Source organism: Solanum stenotomum, unplaced genomic scaffold, assembly GCF_019186545.1.
Source record: "Solanum stenotomum isolate F172 unplaced genomic scaffold, ASM1918654v1 scaffold18272, whole genome shotgun sequence".
Classification (NCBI taxonomy): domain Eukaryota; kingdom Viridiplantae; phylum Streptophyta; class Magnoliopsida; order Solanales; family Solanaceae; genus Solanum; species Solanum stenotomum.
In genome coordinates, this window is record NW_026024957.1 from 1,556 (window position 1) to 22,454 (window position 20,899).

The 20,899-nt window shown below is 35.5% G+C and overlaps 1 protein-coding gene and 2 pseudogenes across 1 annotated transcript; 2 read left to right on the top strand and 1 right to left on the bottom strand.

The window, feature by feature from the left end:
- Positions 1-365: 365 nt before the first annotated feature.
- LOC125850637 (G-type lectin S-receptor-like serine/threonine-protein kinase SD2-5) lies at positions 366-2,894 on the top strand (annotated as a pseudogene).
- Positions 2,895-7,386: 4,492 nt separating this feature from the next.
- On the bottom strand, positions 7,387-12,658 carry LOC125850638 (G-type lectin S-receptor-like serine/threonine-protein kinase SD2-5; annotated as a pseudogene).
- Positions 12,659-14,680: 2,022 nt separating this feature from the next.
- LOC125850648 (G-type lectin S-receptor-like serine/threonine-protein kinase SD2-5) lies at positions 14,681-17,361 on the top strand. The gene has a single exon (XM_049530506.1). The coding sequence runs from the start codon at positions 14,759-14,761 to the stop codon at positions 17,237-17,239; it is 2,481 nt and encodes an 826-aa protein (XP_049386463.1). The 5' UTR covers positions 14,681-14,758; the 3' UTR covers positions 17,240-17,361.
- Positions 17,362-20,899: the final 3,538 nt, after the last annotated feature.

The following is a 20,899-nucleotide window of genomic DNA, read 5'->3' on the forward strand; positions in this document are numbered from 1 at the left end:
TTTGGAAAAAATAGCACAGCTAAAAAGTTATATGATGTCCCTTTCGATATTGACTGGGCACATCATGTTCAGTACAAGACTTGACATGAATCTTAATGAGGAGTAAAGTGATCTGAACCTTAATTTATTGATGCCCCTCTTTGAAAAGGTACAACAGTACTCCCCTTGGTTCCAAATATTCTTCTAATACATTTGGTTTGGTTTTGTTTTGTTTAGAGAGCAATGATTGCGGTGCAGAGACTGAATTTTCGTGTCCTTCTCTTCATTCATCTCCACTTGTTGTGGTCTCAGTCTGCATTTTCCCAAAATTATTTGATATTTTATGACAAACCTGTGAATTCTACTGCCGGCTTTCCACTCTGTGGATGAACCGCCCTGCTGATTTCTCTGGTGATATGGTGGAACCAATCCTTCAGAGAGGAAATGCTGCCACACAATTCTTCTGTGGCTTCTACTGCAAAGGACATGTTCCGGATTGCTTTCTTGGTATCCTCTTGTTCTACAACAGCTCTGAATCAGTGAAGGGTTGGTTCATTTCCGCTCGGTTAGTTTGGTCTGCTAACAGGAACCATCCAGTTAAAACCAATGCAACCTTACGACTAGGCCAAGATGGCAACTTGGTCTTGGCAGACTCTGATGGCACTCTTGTTTGGTCCACTAATACTACTGGCAAATCTGTTTCTGGTTTAAACATGACAGAAACGGGGAATCTCGTGCTATTTGATAAGAACAATCGCACAATTTGGCAATCATTTGATCATCCAACGGATTCTTTGCTCCCTGGGCAGAAGTTGATTTCTGAGCAGAAGCTGATAGCAAGCGTTTCAGCATCCAATATAAGTCAAGGTTTGTTTTCTCTTGCTATTATCAATGGAAGCTTGACCACTTACATAAAATCTGACCCACCCCAGTATTACTATGCTTCAGAATTTTACTATCCATATAATCGTTATTTAAGAATTGATGGTCAAACCATTACGACTTTACGATACCCTCCAGGACCAACAGCTCAATTCATGAGACTTGAGCCTGATGGACATTTAAGGGTATACAAATGGGATACCACTGATTGGATAGAGGTAGATGACCTTTTTTCTCCAGATCTAAAGAACTGTGAGTACCCAATGGTGTGTGGAAAATACAGCATTTGTACAAATGGTGGGCAATGCACTTGTCCAGCTGAAGGAAACTTCTTCAGGCCGTCCAATGATAGGAAACCAGATCTTGGATGTCAGGAGTTGACATCCATTTCTTGCGATTCTCCACAGCATCATAGCTTCCTAGAGCTCAAGAATACCACATATTTTGCATTTGACTTCAATCATGCAATATTTTCGAGAATATTTTGGGTTGGGGGGAAAAAGTTGGAAGATTGCAGAAGGGCCTGTCTGAGAAACTGTTCCTGCAAAGCTGTTGTTTTCAGATATGATCAGGTTAGCTCTCGAAGAGGGAGATGTTTGTTGCTGAATGAAATCTTCTCCCTTGTAGACAAGGAGGATGAAGTAGACACAACAGTATTTCTTAAGGTGCAGAATTCCTCAATGTCAGAGATCAAACATTCACCTGTCATTTCCCCTAATTCCCCTAAACAGAAAACAAAGTCTTTCAAAAGTGATAATAGGATCTACTTTTGCTGCTTTGTTTGGGATAATTTTGGTTCTCTCAGTTAGCTTTCTTCTTTATAGAAGGAGTATAGGGTCCAGCAAGGATGTGGATTTTCAGGATCTAGAACCAATCTTACCAGGAATCCTAACTCGATTCTCTTACAATGAGCTGAAAAAAATTACACAAGATTTTAGCAGAAAGCTCGGGAAAGGAGGATTTGGCTCTGTATATGAAGGAGCACTGAGTAGTGTTACCAAAATAGCTGTGAAGCATCTGGATGGTGTAGGTCAAGTAAAAGAATCGTTCTTAACAGAAGTAAAGACAGTCGGTGGCGTTCACCATATCAATCTGGTAAAACTAATTGGATATTGTGCCCAAAAAAGCCACAGGCTTCTAATCTATGAGTACATGGTGAATGGATCGTTGGATAGGTGGATTACACAAGAAAATGGGCTTACATGGAACACAAGGAAAATGGTAATATCAGATATTGCGAAAGGGTTAGCTTATCTACATGAGGATTGCAGCCATAAGATAATTCATTTGGACATCAAACCCCAAAACAGCCTTTTAGATCAAAATTTCAATGCAAAGTTATCTGATTTTGGGCTGTCGAAGCTAATTGAAAAAGACAAAAGCAAAGTTGTGACTAGAATGAGAGGAACACCAGGGTATTTAGCCCCTGAATGGCTGAGCTCAGTAATCACTGAGAAAGTTGATGTGTATGCTTTTGGAATTGTNTTTTAGATCAAAATTTCAATGCTAAGTTATCTGATTTTGGGCTGTCAAAGCTAATTGAGAAAGACAAAAGCAAAGTTGTGACTAGAATGAGAGGAACACCAGGGTATTTAGCCCCTGAATGGCTGAGCTCAGTAATCACTGAGAAAGTTGATGTGTATGCTTTTGGAATTGTTCTCTTAGAAATTCTCTGTGGGCGAAAGAATTTGGATTGGTCCCAAACTGATGAAGAAGATGTCCATTTGCTAAGCGTTTTTACGAGAAAAGCAGAACAAGAGCAGCTCACAGATATGGTTGACAGAAACGAGGATATGCAGCTCCACAGAGAAGCAGTGACGGAAATGATGAGCCTTGCTGCATGGTGTCTACAGGGAGATTTCTCCAAGAGACCTTCCATGTCATTGGTGGTTAAGGCACTCGAAGGTTTGGTGACTGTTGAAACCAACTTAGATTATAATTTCAGAAATGTACCTGAGCTTGGGGCAGGCAACCAACCGAGGGAAGCCACTATCAGCTCAAAATTGCCATCAGTTTTATCGGGACCGAGGTAAATAATATTTCTAATTCTAGCATAACTTCTTATTGTGTATGAGATTACAATTCATGAATGTAATATTCAGTATCTTTGCATTAGATTTTTTGAGCTTCATGTACGATTATCATGTAGAAGCTCCTCAATTCATATGCTAGAGGAGATATAGTATTGAGTGTTTTAAGCGCTGATACTTTCATAAGTAACTTCAGCTGGTTGTGCCCAATAAGCTTTACTGTGATAAGCTATCAGAAAAGATCCTCAAAGCAAGTTTTGCTGTGTAGAACTACTGTTTGCAAAGTTTTCCTCATATTTTTTGAGGTAAGTATCAGGATGTTCTTGTAAAATTAGTAATCGATTTTGTAGGGCAGGCAACGCGAATGAATCAGCAAAACATGAGATGTTACTCCAATTGGTTTAAGCTAAGTTTTTAGAAACTGTGGTTTGTGCAGTAGTTAGTTCCCTTAATTACAAGTAACTAGTGGTAACTCAAACACAGTATCTACATGAGTTCAATATTTATGGATTTAAGAAAAATTAAGGTCGAGACTCACAAGAACATCATGAACCGGATACTTCTCATATCTGTAGGGAGTTCTTGAGGGCCAGATGCTCTGCCAAGTACAGAAACAAAAATTTATATGCTTGAGAAATTTAGTCCAAAAATTCCCTCAGTTTTATCTAGACCAAGGTAAACAATATGCTTGAGCAATTTAGTCTTGAAAAGAACACATGTCAACTACTGCAATATTTCCAATTCTAGTCTAATTTCGTGAATGTAATATTAGTAACTTTGCATTAGTTTTTGGGATAAGACATATGTACCCCTAGACTATGAGCGAAATCTCAGATCTTAGAAGAATTCCACTTTGAAGCATGACTCTTTCTATTTATGTGCTGGCATTTGAGTTGTCTCCCTTCCTCTTTCAATCGAAACACTCGACGCAGATAGCTATTAATAAAGCATGTACTTCTTGCAAGGCTTGCTGAGCTTCTTCATGTGACAGACATTGCAAAAGTAGTCCGTTGAATGGAAGGCAGTAAAAGAATGAAATACTCCTTTCTTTTCGAAACCCCCAGCGAAGACAGACTCTCGGAAAGTTCTCGAGATTCTCAATTGCTCTTTTTAGTGTGGAGGAATAGTGCGGGAGGGGGGCGAGACCAAGCCGAGCCACTAGTAGAGTAAGCCCTTCCCACGTGTCAAGTTGAATATGAATAAATGAATGCAGCCTCAACTAGAAAGATCAACCTGCGCCTTTGAGTTGAGGCCGCTGGCGGCGCAGAACGAACTAATCTGCGACCAACATGTTCGTTTGTTGTCGCAGTAACCTCCTTCGGTTCTGTTCGCAGATCAAGAACATTCCTTGGCTGCGAGTTAAACAATCGAACATCAACAACGGACCTAAACTTAACTAAGGTCCTATTACCCCCTGAACTCATTTTTTTGTATCTTTGTGCACCTTTTGTGCTGACGTGGCACCTTAAACCACCCAAGTTGGTTGTGTTTGTACACACTCGCCCACCACGTGTGTAAATACTATTTTTTATTATTTTTAATTAAAAATTAATTTATTAAAATAAAATTATTAATGTTTTTACAAAAATTAAAATATTAATTTATTTTAAAAAAATATTCTTATTTTCTTTATCTTTTATTTAAATTAAGTTAATACACATTTTTTTTACCTTGTAACGAAACTTTTTTTTTACTTACATTCGTTGTTTTTCTCCTTTATTTTTCTATAGATTTTTTTAAATTTTATTTGGCTTTCGTTTTGATTTGATTTCAAATTTAATTCCAAAAGTCTTGTATTTAAAATAAGTTAATTTTGAACGGATATCAAAATAAGTGAAGAAAATCAAATAAAACTTAAAAAAATTAACACATTAAAATTAAAGGACACTTTTTAATTATTTTTAAAAAAATACACATAATTTTTTTAAAATAATTAAAAGTGAAAAGATAATAAATTAATTAAAAAAAGTTTAAAAATAAATATATACAAAGTAAAACATAAAAATAATTAAATATATATAAGTTTTAATAACAATAAAAATGTGTACTAACTAATTATAAAGTTACCAATCAAAAAATAATATGTGTCCAATTTGTCACTCATCATTTGCTTTCAAGAGAGTGTGTTCTCCCAGGCTCTATTGGGAAATTGAATAATAAAAAAAAGAGTGGGTGCACTCTCTATGCCATGTCAGCATTTGTGGTGTATTTTATTCCATTTTAAATTAGTTTAGGGGGTAATAGGGCCCTAGTAAAGTTTAGGTGTGTCTGTGGAATTTCGGTCATAGTCTAGGGGGTACTTCTACCTTATCCCGTAGTTTTTTGAGCTTCAGGCACTATCTTGTAATTTTTAATTCTTTTTCTTTAAAAAATTCTTATATTTTTCTTTTCAATCTGCTTAGTATGATAGTAATACTTTTTAAAGGTCCTTTAATTGAAATTTGGATTGTAACTTAGAAATGATGATATTTAAGTCTAATTTACACTTGTATATAGGGGTGTTCACGGGTTGGTTTGGATTGGTTATTGGTCAAAACCAAAACCAAACCAACTTAATCGGTTTTAAAATTATCAAAACCAAACCAAACCAAATATAATATACATTTATCGGTTTGGTGATTATCAGTTTCGGTTTGGTTTGGTTCGATTATTCGGTTATTAACCATACACAAAAATAAAAGAAACAATTCATTTAAAATGTGAAAAATGTGACAACAATCCATTCAAAACGAAAAATAGTTAGAATGACTTAAATTACTGAACTTTCGATCACTATATTTACTATCAATAAAACTTTAAAATTCACTATATTGGCCTAGAAGGAAAAGACAATAACATTTTCAGTACCACAAAGAATTGTCATAGACACTCATATACATGAAATCAATAAGATAAATGTTTCATCTTGGGCATTTTTGCTATCAATAAGTAAATTATAAAGAAATTTTAATGAAAATATGTATAAGATCTTTAAAATTGTTTATAAAACCAATATATTAAGTATGTATATTAATAAAATATATGTATATAATTCATCGGATCGGTTTGGTTATTTCTTCGGTTTTTTTCAAATAAAACCATAACCAAACCAAATACTATCGGTTTTCAAAAATCTAAAACCAAACTAAACCAAACCCAAATAAAATCGGTTTTATTTTATCGGTTTGGTTTGGTTTTTCGGTTTGGATCGGTTTTTATCCAAACCATGAACACCCCTACTTGTATATATAACGTCAATTTCTGATTTTATGCGTTTATATATTAAAATGAACCCCCTAAAATAAAGTACAGGTTTGGCTTAGTGGATAAGTGGTTCAACAATTGCCCCTAGGTCACGGGTTCAAATCTCATGGACAACATTTTTCCCCTCCTTTAAATGCTTTTGAAAATGGAACTTTTTGGGCTTAGACTTTCTTCTTATTTTTCATTATTTTTTCCTTTTGTTCCATTTCTTCTTTTTAATTTGTTTTTCTTTAAATTTATTAGACACATTCTTTTTATTTTTATTTTTTATATCTATTATTTATTTTGTTTCAACATAACTCTTTTTTCATATACTAACTCGGAAAGTTCCGAAATAGTGAAATTAACTCGGAAAATGATAGCATAAGGAAGAAGTGTTTTTTGTGATGTCCCTCTTTGTATTGACTAGGCAAAGATGGAAAAGGAGGGAAGATGGAGATAAAGAAGTCACTATCCATTGATTAAGGGGGAAAAAAAAAGTCTTATTAGAAATATCTAAGGCGGACCCTTGATAATATCATAGGGGACAACGAGGAGGGCTCAAAGATGCCATTTCATATCATTAAAATAACTCCACTCTCACATTACAAGGGAGCCTATATAGGTGCTGAAGAATAATTCTAAACAAAAATTTACTAAATAGTTTCACACACTACTTACGATGTACTTGCCTACATTAAAATCATCAAATTCGTGCACCTAGATCCTTTAGTTTTCAAATACTGAGGAGTGAGGAGCAGAAGCATAACACGAAGTAAATGAAAGTTCCAGTGACCTTGATTTGTCTGCAAGGTTGAACAATAACGAAATTGTAACTTGGAAATGGTCAAAATGGTCCCATTCAGTACAAGACTTGACCTGAATCTGAATGAGGAGGAAAGTGCCCAATAATTCCAAATTAATTGTTAGTAACTAAAGATCCACTAATAGTTCATCTGGTTTGTGTAAACTTTTAACTACTAAAATATAATGAGTTCAGTGGTAAAAACTTAAAATATGAACCCAACTAATTAAAATGTGGATTTGGAAAATGATTGCTGGAAAGAGTGTTACAACTTACAACTCAACAGAAATGACAGCACGGAAGCTTTTGGGAAATTGAATGTGCTAAGATTGGATAAAGAGAAACCCAAGCAAACCAAATTATATTATCATACATAATCCACAGCCAGCCTTACAAGGGATATCTCATGAAAAATCAAGAAAATGGCCTTTTCCGATAGCATAACACAATAAAGCTTACAGCATACTTATATTCACACATGAATTGAGAAGCCTCTACATGAAGCTCAAAAATTTAATATAGAAGTTACTGAACATTACATTTCATGAATTATAATCTCATACACTGTAAATAAGTTATGCTAGAATTGAAAATGTTGCGATATTTGACATTACGCAACCATATGTTGGTTCCTTCAAAGACAAAATCTTAAGCATATTGTTTACCTTGGTCCCGATAAAATTGAAGGAAATTTTGAACTCATAATGACTTCCCTCTCTTGGTTGCCTGCCCCAACCTCAGGTACATGTGTGAAATCATAATTCAAGCTTGTTTCAACTGTCACCAAACCTTCCAATGCCTTAACCACCAATATAATGACATGGAAGGCCTCTTGGAAAAATCTCCCTGTAGACACCATGCAGCAAGGCATTTCTGTCACTGCTTCCCTGTGGAGCTGCATATCCTCATTTTTGTCAACCATATTGATGAGCTGCTCTTGTTCCGCTTTTCTCCTAAATACACTTAGCAAATGGACATCTTCTTCATCAGGTTGAGACCAATCCAAATTCTTTCGCCCACAGAGAATTTCCAAAAGGACAATTCCAAAAGCATAAACATCAACTTTCTCCGTGATTACTGAGCTCAACCATTCAGGAGCTAAATAACCCTGTGGCTTTTTTCGGCACAAAATCCAATGAGTTTTACCAGATTGATATGGTGAATGCCACCGACTGCCTTTACTTCTGTTAAGAATGATTCCTTTACTTGACCTACACCATCCAGATTCTTCACAGCTATTTTAGTTCCATTTCTCAGTGTTCCTTCATAAACACAGCCAAATCCTCCTTCCCCGAGCTTTCTACTGAAATCATCTGTAGTTATTTTCAGCTCATTGTAAGAGAATCGAGTTAGAATTCCCGGTAAGATTGGTGCTAGATCCAAAATATCCGCAGCCTTTCTGGACTCATGTGCCCTCTTTCTGAAAATAACAAAGCAAGTAGTTATGCTTAAAATTATCCCGAAGAAAGCTGCAAGAGTAGATCCTATTATCACTTTGAAAGGTCTTGATTTCTTTCCTCCAGGATGAGGAATGATTAGAGACCGAGTCTGCGCCTTTGAGGTATTTTGCACCTTAAGAAATACTGTCTTGCCTCTTCGTTCTTCGCTGTCTGTGAGAGAGAAAACTTCATTCGGTAACAAACAGTTCCCTCTTCCAGCCCCATTCCAATCATATTCAAAAACAGCAGCTTTGCAAGAACAGTTACTCAGACAGGCCCTTTTGCAATCTTCCAACTTTGTCTGCCCAAGCCATAATTTGCTCGAATTTAGATCCTGATCAATGTTAAATGAAAATTATGTAGTATTCTTGAGCTCTACGAAACTATGATACTGCGAAGAGTTGCAGTAAATGGAAGTCAGCTGCGAACATCCAAGATCTGGTTTCCTCTCAGAAAATGGTCTGAAGAAGTTTTCCTGTGGTGGACAAGTACATTGCCCATTATTTGTACAAATGCTATAACTTCCACATACCATTGGGTACCCACAGTTTTCTACATATGGCGACAAAATGTCAGATACTTCGTTCCAATCAACTACAGACCATTGGTATACCTTTAAATGTCCATCAGGCCCAATCTTCATGAATTGAGTTGTCGAGTTAGTAGGAGAGTGTAAAGCAGTAAAGGTTTGACCATCAAAACTGTAATAAGGACTATCAGCATAGGATGAAGTGTAGTAATATTGAGGCGGGTCAGTATCCGTGTAAGTGGTCCATCTTGAATAGAGAACAGTAAGAGAAAACAAACCTTGACTCCGATTGGTTGCTGAAATGCTTGCTATGAGCTTCTGCCCGGAAACCAAATTCTGCCCTGGAAGCAAAGAGTCTGTAGGATGATCAAAAGACTGCCAAATTGTGCGCTTTCTCTTATCAAAGAGAACAAGATTTCCCATTTCTGTCAAGTTTAAGCCAGAAACAGATTTCCCAATTGTATCAGTGGACCAAACAAGAGTGCCATCGGAGTCTGTCAAGACAAGTTGCCATCATGGCCTAGTTGCAAGGTTGCATTGAATTTCACTGGATGGTTCCTGTTAGCAGACAAAACTAACTGGGGTTTATTTATCACATCGTTCTCCTCGTTGTAGTTGATGTGGTACAAAAGGATACCAAGAAGGCATTCAGTGACATTGTAATTGCAGTAGAAGCCACAGAGGAATTGTGAGCCAGCATTTCTTCGCTGAAGTATGGGTGTCACCAAACCAAAGAAGTCGTCGGTGGAATTAACAGAAAGAGGAAAGCCCGGCAAGCCCTGCAGTAGAATTCGAAAGAGTGAAGTTGTAGTCCTGTAAAGGTTGCGATATAGCAAATCGAGACGAACAACAGAGGAGATAAATGAAGAGAAGGATAGGAAAATACAGTCTCTTTTCTACAAACATTTTTTTCTAAAATATATGAGTTCTTTCTGTTGTGCCTTTTTTGGGGATATGGCCTCTCTTTGAGTTCTGTCCGTTGTTCCCTTTCTTGAATCTATTATCTGATGTTTGTCAAGCCCGTGTTATTTCATCTGCTCTGTGATTCACGTGTTCATTTAAGTTTGATATTGTGTAAAGTGATATACCATGAGTTTACGGTATTTCTAATACATTTCACTTACAAGTTGTGTGTGTCTAGGGCCTTTTTATATTGGTTTTTAGGTGTTTTTATCATGTTTTGCAGGAAAGGTGTTCAGGCGCAGAAGTTTAGAGACAGCTGAAGGAAATGTAGAAAAAGGCATCCACGGAGGTGATCTACGGACCGTAGGTCCATTCACGGTCCGTAGGTTATGACCGTAGATCAGCAGACATGGTATTGAGGACAAATCAGGAAAATCTGACCAAGTGAGGAACCACGGTGCCCATTGATCTACGGACCATACTGTTGATCCGTAGAGTGAGACTGCGAGGGTTCCAATACCTGATTTTTGAAGATTCTAAGTATGGAGCTACAGAGGGGATTGACGGACCGTAGATCGATCTACGGTCCGTACTGTTCGTCTGTCGTTTGCTTCAGAGAAGCTGATTGTTGGAAGCTGAAATATTTTCTAAGTCCCGAGTGACGGAAGGGACTTACGGACCGTAGATCCATCAACGGTCCGTAAGTCGGTCTCGTGGATTGAAGACGCGTACCTGAACAAAACTTTCCTTAATTTGTTTCCTTTTTTATTTAGGATTTGTTTTCTATAAATAGGACATGTAAACCTCGTTTTTAGGGGTTAGACACTATTATTCTATTTTTGCTTTGTAACTTTGGAGATTAATTTGCAACTCTAACAATTATTGATTTCCCAAGTTCGTTTTGAAGATTTTGGCTTTGAAATTCAAGTAAAATTTCTGGGTTTATTATTCTCTCTACGTAAGTTCATGATTTCTTCATCTACAATTATGAATTGTGTTTTTGCCAATATGAGTAACTAAATCCACAACTAGGGTTGTGGAAACTATGATCGATTAACAAAGTATGAATAGTAAATAAGCAATTCTTGAATAGTGTGTTGCATGTATTGATAATTCTTTCGTTTAGAAGTCTTTTTAACGGTGGCCAACGTTAGAACTCGCCTTGTTGCTACTTGCCGAACCAAGGAGGTAATTAACAAGAAAAGAATTATCAACATAGATTTAGTGTGATACTATCTAATAGGCTAGTGTCGATTGGTGCGATGTAATAACTAAGCCAAACATCGATTATGATGTCTAATATGAGGTAAAGGTAAGGGTTAGTAAATTATACACACGTAGCTGGACCAAGGTGTGGGGTGAAATTCTCTAGATGCCGGACCAAGGATTTAGAGATACCTAACTTATCACTTTGTATGTAATACACTAGAAGAGGATTGTTATTACTAGGATTATTGCGTTATGAGATTGTGGGGAACACGTATACCCTAGTTATTTCTCTTATCTTGATAACAACCAAAGTTGAGTTTGATTATTGACTACTTATTTATTACTATTTGTTTCACACAAGCACAACCCCCCCCCCCCTTTTTATTACCTGTTTCTAGAAATAATTTGACTAATTGAATATAATTGTTAGTTAAAGTAAAATCTAAACCATTTTCCTCGTGGGATCGATCCCAACCTACAAGTTTCTTTACTTAATAACGATCGCTTATACTTCTGTAAGGAGGTGTAATTTGAGCGTATCATAAAGCTGTCATTTACGAGTCTAGGCTTCTAAGATCAGTTGATATGGTAAAGCATTCATAGTGTGTTTGCGTTCTTACTCCAATAGTTTAATTTTGTCTATCTTTCAAATATCTTTGAGGTCTTATGGTCTAATGTGGTTTGCTTGAATCGAGTTTCGCCTTCCGATCTAAATTTTAGTCGAAATTTCTTACATTTGTCAATTGAGTTGGTTTGAAATCTGTGGTTTTTCTTGTATCTAAGTCCTAGTTTATGTTTAAGTTTAATATGTAAGAATGTTTGGATTGGGACATTTTTTGTTGTTGACTGGCTAAATCTTTAGTTCTTCCTACGCTAATTCCTTGTGATTTTGATATATTATATTTGTATTTTTCTACTTGGAAATAGAGAAAGTACGTTTATGCCCAACCGCATTCTAGTAATGCGTAAAATCGAAATTTCGTAAACCATCGCGTGAAGTTGTGTTGTTGTAAAGTTTTATTATTTCTTCTAGTCGGGTGTGGATTTTGTCTAAGTTGTCTACTGCCTAGCTATAGGTTATTAGGTATTTGTTTAATGGTAGCAGATAGCCCATTTTGCTTTTTTCATACATTTTGTCATATTTTCCAGCATGCTAGATTATGGGTTTATCCGATATGCCTTGTTGATATTTGCTTAATATTGGCATTTCGGAGTAAATAAATATGAGGTGTCCTTTTAATGTAATAGGCAGTAAGGCTACTTTCTTAATTAACTTTAATAAAATTGAGCTTTTCTTATTGTCAAATATGTGTTTTCACCTTTTTCTTGGCTTGTACTTTCCCTTGAATTCCATTTAATACACTAGTAATAACTTTCTGTTATTGTAAATTGTCTAACCTTACCTCCTTATAAATTAAAATCATGGCTTAATTGTTTCCTTATTTTGAATATTAATATCGTCTTCCCTTTTGTGTGTTACATGAACCTCTTTGAGTCCACGACGGACCTTTTTTCCTTGCATTTCGAGAGAGCCATAAAGGCTCAAGTTCCTTCTTTCCGAGTCAACCAGCTTTGAAACTGATGAACAGGTCCCGGAGCTTGAAAGAATATGCAACAGATCAAAAATTTGGAAAGATTGGGTCAAAGGCCCGCCTTTCATTTTTTGTATTTTGTTATTTTGTGCCTAAGCCCTTGTCATTAAATCTTGCTATTACTTTGTCAATTTTTAGGGCAGGTGGAAAATTGGGCCTAAGGCCCGAAAGAAAGAATGATTACTTTGTGTTAGTCTAGGACATGTGCAACTCAAATGGGCCGAAGGCCCAAAATAAAAATGGGCCCAAATATTGGTTCAGATAGACAGAAACCAGATTTGGGTCCAACCCTCTTTCCCTCTTTATTTTACTGTGTTTGTTTTGCTTGTTAGTATTTGTCGTTAATCTTAGGGTTGAAGAGTTCAAATCCCCAAAAGACGCTCATTCCGTTTTAACAATTTAACTAAATCGATCGTCTTTCAAAAGACTTAAAAGAATAAATTTCGAAAAGTATCTCACTTAGGTTGTACGTCAATATTTCCCTTTTCCCCTTTTATAACCATCTGAACTATAAAATAGTTCAATCGTTCTATTCAAATTAAGTTAAAGTACTTTTAGCCAAAAATTTAATTGTCGGATAACCACATTAGTGGATATTCTAGGTGCTTTTAAAACCTTCCTAGAATGTTAATAAGAACCTTGAATTCCTTAATTATTTTTCATTAGATTTTTTGTTTTTTTTTTTAATCTTTTGAAAAAATCAGTTTTCTTAATTTCCCTATAAAAATTAAGTGGCGACTCTAAACCAGTCTAAATAATATTTTCCTAATAAAACAGGTGTCACCAAACCAAAGAAGTCGTCGGTGGAATTAACAATAAGAGAGGGCCTGTTGATCCAGAAAGAGGAAAGCCTGGCAAGCCCTGCAGTAGAATTTGAAAGAGTGGTGTTGTAGTCCTGTAAAGGTTGCGATATAGCAAATCGAGACGAACATAAGAGGAGATAAATGAAGAGAAGGATAGGAAAATACAGTCTCTTTTCTACAAACATATTTTTCTAAAATATATGAGTTCTTTCTGTTGTGCCGTTTTTGGGGATATGACCTCTCTTTAGACTTAGCATAAATCAGTTTTAAATTAACTAGGTTCTCATTTTCAATCTTTGCTTAGTTTAAAGGCATCACATTTAATTTCTTCCATTCTGTTGACTTCCAACACTATTTTCAGCAACCAACTTTGACTGTAACATACAATGATTTCTCATTTTATTTTACTAAAATTTGAAAACAGCATGAAGTTGACTTTCAATTATCAACAGCGTAGACAAACACTCATAATTCCATTAGTTTTGATTTCTCAATTTGCAGCAACAACTAAATTGATATCACTCGTTTCTGAATTTCTTGCACACGGAGATACAAGAAATTAAAGGAATAAATCAGTTTTTTTTTTCTTTTCATTTCTGTGCTGAACAAGTCAGCTGCTGGAAGAGTGCATAAGTCAACAAAAGTTAAGAAGACAAAACATATTGAAAAAAGTTTCTGTGAGGACCCTCCCCATGTTGACTGAGTAAGGATTTGACTAATGATACCTTCAACTTTCCTTTTTCTATTTCCTTTTGAATTAGGAACTTCAACTGGTAGTGTCCAGTGAGCATTATTGTGATACGCTACCGGAAAACTGGGCCTGAAAATTCGTTTGTCCTTGTTAGAATGAGTTAGAGCCCTTAAATGGGTTGTTAGTTTCCTTATATGAACATGCAAAATCCTCCTTCATGAGCTAGTTTTGGGGTTAAGCTAGGCGTAAGGGTCATCTTTTCACATGGTGTCAGAACTAGGTTCGACCTTAATTTAACTTTTCTATTTCCTTTCCAGAAATCCAAGCTAATTGAATTCTGAGGATTTGGAACTTGAAAGGTTTCTCAACGTTCTTGAAATATATAATCATAGCCATGCTTTATTGTAAAAGGCATCACAAGGTTCACTTTCAAATTTTAGTAAATAAAGTGAAGTCATTTTATACAGTCAAAATACAGCTGCTGGAAATAGTGTTAGAAGTTACCAAATGTTTGGAAAATGATATCACGGGGCAAATATTAATTGTGATGCCTAACCACTCAGCAAAGATTGGAAATAGAGACTTGGTATCTTTTTCTCATTCAACTGTTCACAACAAGAAGGTCATATCCCAAAATATAATTTTCTAAGAACTTTAGATTTTGCAACAAAGATATGATTGCAGAGCAGAGAGTGTATCTTCCTATCCTTCTCTTCATTTGTCTCCACTTTTTTTCATCCCGGTTTGCTTTCTCGCAACCTTTCTGGAGCTATAATGTCAATTTTTTGAATTCTACTACTGGACTTTCCAATTCTTGGATCAATATGCCAAATGTTAGAGTTTACAATACCTCCGAGCCTTCTGAAATGACGCCTATTATTCGGAGCAGAAAGGATAGCTCTCAGTTTCTCTTTGCCTTCTATTGCCCAACTAACAGTACCACAGATTGCCTTCTTGGTATCCTTTTGTATCACAACAGATCTGACGGGGTTATGAGTGCTCCCCAGTTAGTTTGGTCTGCTAACAGGAACCATCCAGTGAAAGTCAATGCAACGTTGCAACTAGGCCAAAATGGCAACTTGGTCTTGACAGACTCTGATGGCACTGTTGTTTGGTCCACTAATACTACTGGAAAATCTGTTTCTGGCTTAAAAATGACAGAAATGGGAAATCTTGTGCTCTTTGATAAGAGAAAACAAGCAATTTGGCAGTCTTTTGATCATCCAACAGATTGTTTGCTTCCGGGGCAGAAGTTGGTTTCTGGGAGGAAGCTGATAGCAAGCATTTCAGGATCCAATCAGTCCTTTTCTTTTACTGTTCTTAATGGAAGCCTGGTGTCTTCCATAGATACCAACCCACCTCAGTATTATATCGCTTCAAGTGGGGATGATGCTCAAAATAGTCCTCTTTACGATTTTGACGGTCGAACCTTTACTGCTCTACAAGACCCTTATACACCCCAATTCATAAAGCTTGGGCCTGATGGATATTTAAGGTTATACCAGTCGGATGCATTTGATTGGAAACAGTTAGATGGGGTCATGGGTTCATATCTGGGGAACTGTGGGTACCCAATGGTGTGTGGAAGATATAGCATTTGTACAAATGATGGGCAATGTAATTGTCCGGTAGAAGGAAACTTCTTCAGGCCAATAAATAGGAACCCGGATCTCGGATGTTCACAGCTAACATCTATTTCTTGCAACTCTTCACATTATCATAATCTTATAGAGCTCAGCGACACCACATATTTTGCATTTGAGATCAACTTTTATGCAAGTTCAAACATGTGGTTTGAGGGAACAAAGATGGAAAATTGCAAAGCGGCCTGTTTGAGTAACTGTTCCTGCAAAGCTGCTGTTTGGTCTAAAACTCTAAGAAAAAACTGCTTATTACTGAATGAAGTATTCTCTCTTAAGGACAACTGGTCTGGTAGTGACAAGACAAAAGTTTTTCTGAAGGTGCAGAATTTCGCAAAGGCTCAGTATCAGCCGCCAATCGTTTCTCAAAGAAAGCAATCAAGACCTCTGAAAGTGATTGTAGCATCTGCTCTTGCTGCTTTAGTGGGAATGATTTTAAGTATTAGTGCATGGTTTGTTCTTTTCAAAAAGAGGACACTGTCTGTCAAGGCTAGGGATCTTCTGGATTTAGCACCAATCTTACCGGGAATCCTAACTCGATTCTCTTACAATGAGTTGAAAATAATTACACAAGATTTCAGCAGAAAGCTCGGGGAAGGAGGATTTGGCTCAGTATATGAAGGAACACTGAGTAATGGCAACAAAATAGCTGTGAAGCGTCTGAATGGTTTAGGTCAAGTAAAGGATTCATTCTTAACAGAGGTAAAGATAGTTGGTAGTATTCACCATGTCAATTTGGTAAAACTCATCGGCTTTTGTGCTGAAAAAGATCACCGGGTTCTGATCTATGAGTACATGGTAAATGGATCATTGGATAGGTGGATTTCTCATGAAAAGCAAGAATATGGGCTTACATGGCTTACGAGGCAAAGGATAATATCAGATATTGCAAAAGGATTAGCGTATCTTCATGATGAATGCAATCAGAAGATAATTCATTTGGACATCAAACCACACAACATCCTCTTAGATCAAAATTTCAATGCTAAGATATCTGATTTTGGGTTGTCGAAACTAATTGAGAAAGACAAAAGCAAAGTTGTTACTAGAATGAGAGGAACACCAGGGTATTTAGCTCCTGAATGGTTGAGGTCTGTAATAACCGAGAAAGTAGATGTATATGCCTTTGGAATTGTGCTCTTGGAAGTTCTTTGTGGGCGAAAGAATTTGGATTGGTCGCAGGCTGATGAAGATAATGTCCATTTGCTTAGTGTCTTTAAGAGAAAAGCAGAACAAGATCAGCTCATTGATATGGTTGACAAAAACAATGAGGATATGCAGCTCCACAGGGAAGCAGTGACGGAAATGATGAGCCTCGCAGCGTGGTGTGTACAAGGCGATTTCAACAAGAGGCCTTCCATGTCATTGGTGGTTAAGGTACTGGAAGGTTTGGTGTCTGTTGAAACCAACTTGGATTTCAATTTCACAAACCTAACTGAGGCTGGGGCAGGCAACCAACAGATGGAAGTCCCTATCAGTTCAATACTGCCTTCAGTTTTATCTGGACCAAGGTAAACAATATGCTTGAGAATTATGACAATATTTCCAATTCTAGAGTAACTTTCATAAATGTAATATTCAGTAACTTTGCATTAGTTTTTTGAGCTTCATGTACTATCTTGTAACTTTTACTTCTTTTTTTTAGCTCTATCTTATATTTTTCTGTTCAATCAGTTTAGTATGATTTTATTTCTTTTGTTCCCACTTTTAGTAAGACTAGTTTCTGGACACGTGCAAAGCACGTGTGCTTCATATGAATTTTTATCGATAAGTTAGAACAACTAAAATTTCATGGAAATATGTATGCAATAAGTAATAAAATGCAACAATTACAAAATAAGAATATAGACTTATGGCAATAAAACACTCATAGAAAACTAATTTAAGAAGTCTAATAGAGAAAAAACACACACAAAAAAAAAAGAGAAAGAAAAAATACAGTGTATACATTATTCTTATACGACTTTGATGTATAGATGAAAAAATAAGTACATAATTAGTACATGATTCTATGAGTTCTTATCGACTCCTTCTCCCATTTCTAAGTTGCTTTCTAGATTATAATTATGTTTCTAAGTTGAACAAATTCATATGCATTTCAACTTATTCCATGCGTAAGAAAACTTTTGGCATTGATCATTTCTTTCCCTCTTGCCATCAATTCTCATACACAAGACGCACTCCCAAACCTTTGACCACTGCATCCGTATGTACCAATTTCCGACTTAAATTTCTTTCCCTCTTGCCATCAAGAACAAGCCTCCGTCTTGCCAAAGTTGCAAGGTTGCATTAGCTCTAACTGAATTGTTCCGATTTGCTGACCATACTAATCTCGGGTAAGATAGATAAGAATAGTAGATATTTGGGGATAAAAGGATGCCAAAAACGCAAGCAGTGCCAGTGTAATCACATAAGAAACCACAGACAAACAGAGTCTCGTTCCCTTCTCTAAAGAGGATGGGTGTCAGTGTGGCTCCATATGTGGAATTCACTACATAGGAGAGGCTATTGATTCAGGAAATGGAGGAATTAGTACTAAAAGCTTCAGAAGGTTAACAACTTATCAGATGCTGTGAAGAAAGGATGAGGAGACTGAGCATGAAAAGAGTGGCACTATAATTAACAACCATTGGACAGTTGCATTCGAAGAAAATACTAACAAACCAAATTCCAAAGTGATAGTTGTAAATGTAATTTTGCTCCAAAAATTACTTGCTTTTTAGCTTCTTCTTTTTCCAAATAAATTCATACCATCAGTTCATTTTTAGTATTGCGCAAGTCCATATAAGTAAATCACCAGTTCATTTCCCAGTCAATGTGAGACTTTAACTCACTCTAACACCCCCATCATGCTCAGACTCTCTGATACTATAACAATTAAAAAGCTATGACATTGGATTTGTTGTTGTTGCTGCTGTATACCCATAATTATCACTTCTGAGAAACTTCATTTTGTTGATTTCCAGCACCTTAATATTGACTTAGGGCCTAAAACCAAACCCCAGTAAAGGTGACAAGAATCAGATTATTTGAATAAAAATTACGGAGGCGAAAATACTTTATTAGCTTCTGACTATGTTCATGGCCAAATTTGAGAATAAAATCTCTAAATTTAAAAAATAAGTGCTAGGAATCCTAATTAATCTTAGTAATCAAAAACACTTTCCTTCCTACCGAACACACCCATAGTCAATTAAAGTATGGAAAAAAATGAATTTTTTCTGAGGCCCCTCTGTGTATTGACTGGGCAAAGATTAAAATATTATGTAGAGTGGAACAACAATTGACTTGGACTTTGGAATTTATGGCACGTCCCATTCAGTACAAGACTTTACCTAAATCTTAATGAGGAGGAAAGTGCCCAATATTTCCAAATTAAATTAATTGTCAGTAACAATTTGTAACAGTACTTGGGATCTGATCTCTTTTTTAAAAATAAAAATAAAATTGGTTAACATAAGATTAACTAAAGGTGGTTAAGATCCAAGAACAAGTTCATCTGGTTTGTGTAAACTACTTAATAGACTTCCCATAATTTCTAAAATATAATGAGTTCAGTGGTAAAAACTTAAAATTAAAATGTGGATTTGGAAAATGATTGCTGGAAAGAGTGTTACAAATCAACAAAAGTTTGAAAAATGACAGACCAGAAGCTTTGTGTTGTGATGCTTTTCGACGTATTGGATGTGCTAACCAAATTATATCATCATAGATAATACACAGCAAGAAGGTACATAACCAAAAATGGCGAAGTTGCAGCCCGTTAAGAAGTCTCACATCAATAGAGGGATGGGAAATTGGTCTCATCATTTGGACTTGGACAAACCTCCCCTCATGAGCTAGCTTTTGGGGTTGAGTTAGGCTCAGGTGTCATATCTTTACATGGTACACTACAACAAATATGATATATAGCTACGAAATTATTAGCTACGACATAAAATTCGTCATTAATTATTCACTTTTAGTGGCAAAAATTACTTTTCGTGCTTAAATATACAAGGCAGATACTTTTGGTGACGAAACATAATAGTTCGTAGCAAAGTTTTGTCCACTAAAGTTTCCCACCAAAAAATGTATTGGCGCCATTTATTGAGTACTGTCAGTCACGAATTTAAAGTTACCAGTGACACATTATATCGTCACTAATGATGTTTTTAATTTGTGACAAATTATTTTTGTCTTAAAATTAATTAATTTTTAGACACAAAATAATTTCGTCTCAAAAAATATGTTGATACAATAGTGACAAATTAGAATTTGTAGTTAAATATTCTAAGTTTTAGCTATAAAAATTTAGATTTTATTGTAACATTTATTTTCGTCACTAATAATATAATTAATTGGTGACAATTATTTTATTGTCTCTAATCAACCTACGATTTAGTGACAACAAAAAATTGTCACAAAATATGTATGATATTAAATAGCGATGACTTAGAATTTATAGTTGAATAATTCAACTATTTGCTACAAAAATATTCATTTTGGGTACGATTGTTTATAATTAGAGAATTTCATAAATGGTCCATCAACTATTAAAGTATGTCTAAAATAGTCCTATAACTATACATTTATCATATTTAGTCCTTTAACTATTCAAAATATTATCATGTTTGGTCTCTTAATTATATACTTACCATTTTTAGTCTCTTGACTATGCATTTACTAGTTTTAGTCCTTTAAGTATTCAAAAATTTATCATGTTTGGTCTCTTGACTATTTTTATACAAATAGAACTCATGTCTATGTGAAATTATATCTTTAACCCATTTTTTAGTTATTTCTCTTTCCCACTGCTTTTTCTTCAAATTACTCTGAAAAAAAGAACCTTACCTCAATGATTCAAAACAAAATTCATGGTAAAAGAAGATACAAGTCCTGATTTTTATTCAATGGAGGATGAAATCAAATATATTATTGATACTAATGAATTGAGAGAATGCTAAAATTTATTATAAAAAGAAAAATGTTATTACTGGTTAGTTGTAGAAAGAAATTTATTTATATTTAATAGAAATGAATTTCCTGCAATTAGAATAAAATAAAATAAAAATTACTCGTATATTTTGATTCCAAATTTTGTACTCCAACGACTTTATTAACGGGAATTTATTTAATATCTTAGAAGCTGAAATTTATAAAATGGTAGATTTTCCACCATTTTAAAGATTTTTT

Excerpts from the sequence above, each read along its gene's own strand:
- LOC125850648 (XM_049530506.1), top strand. The coding sequence starts at position 14,759 with ATGATTGCAGAGCAGAGAGTGTATCTTCCTATCCTTCTCTTCATTTGT.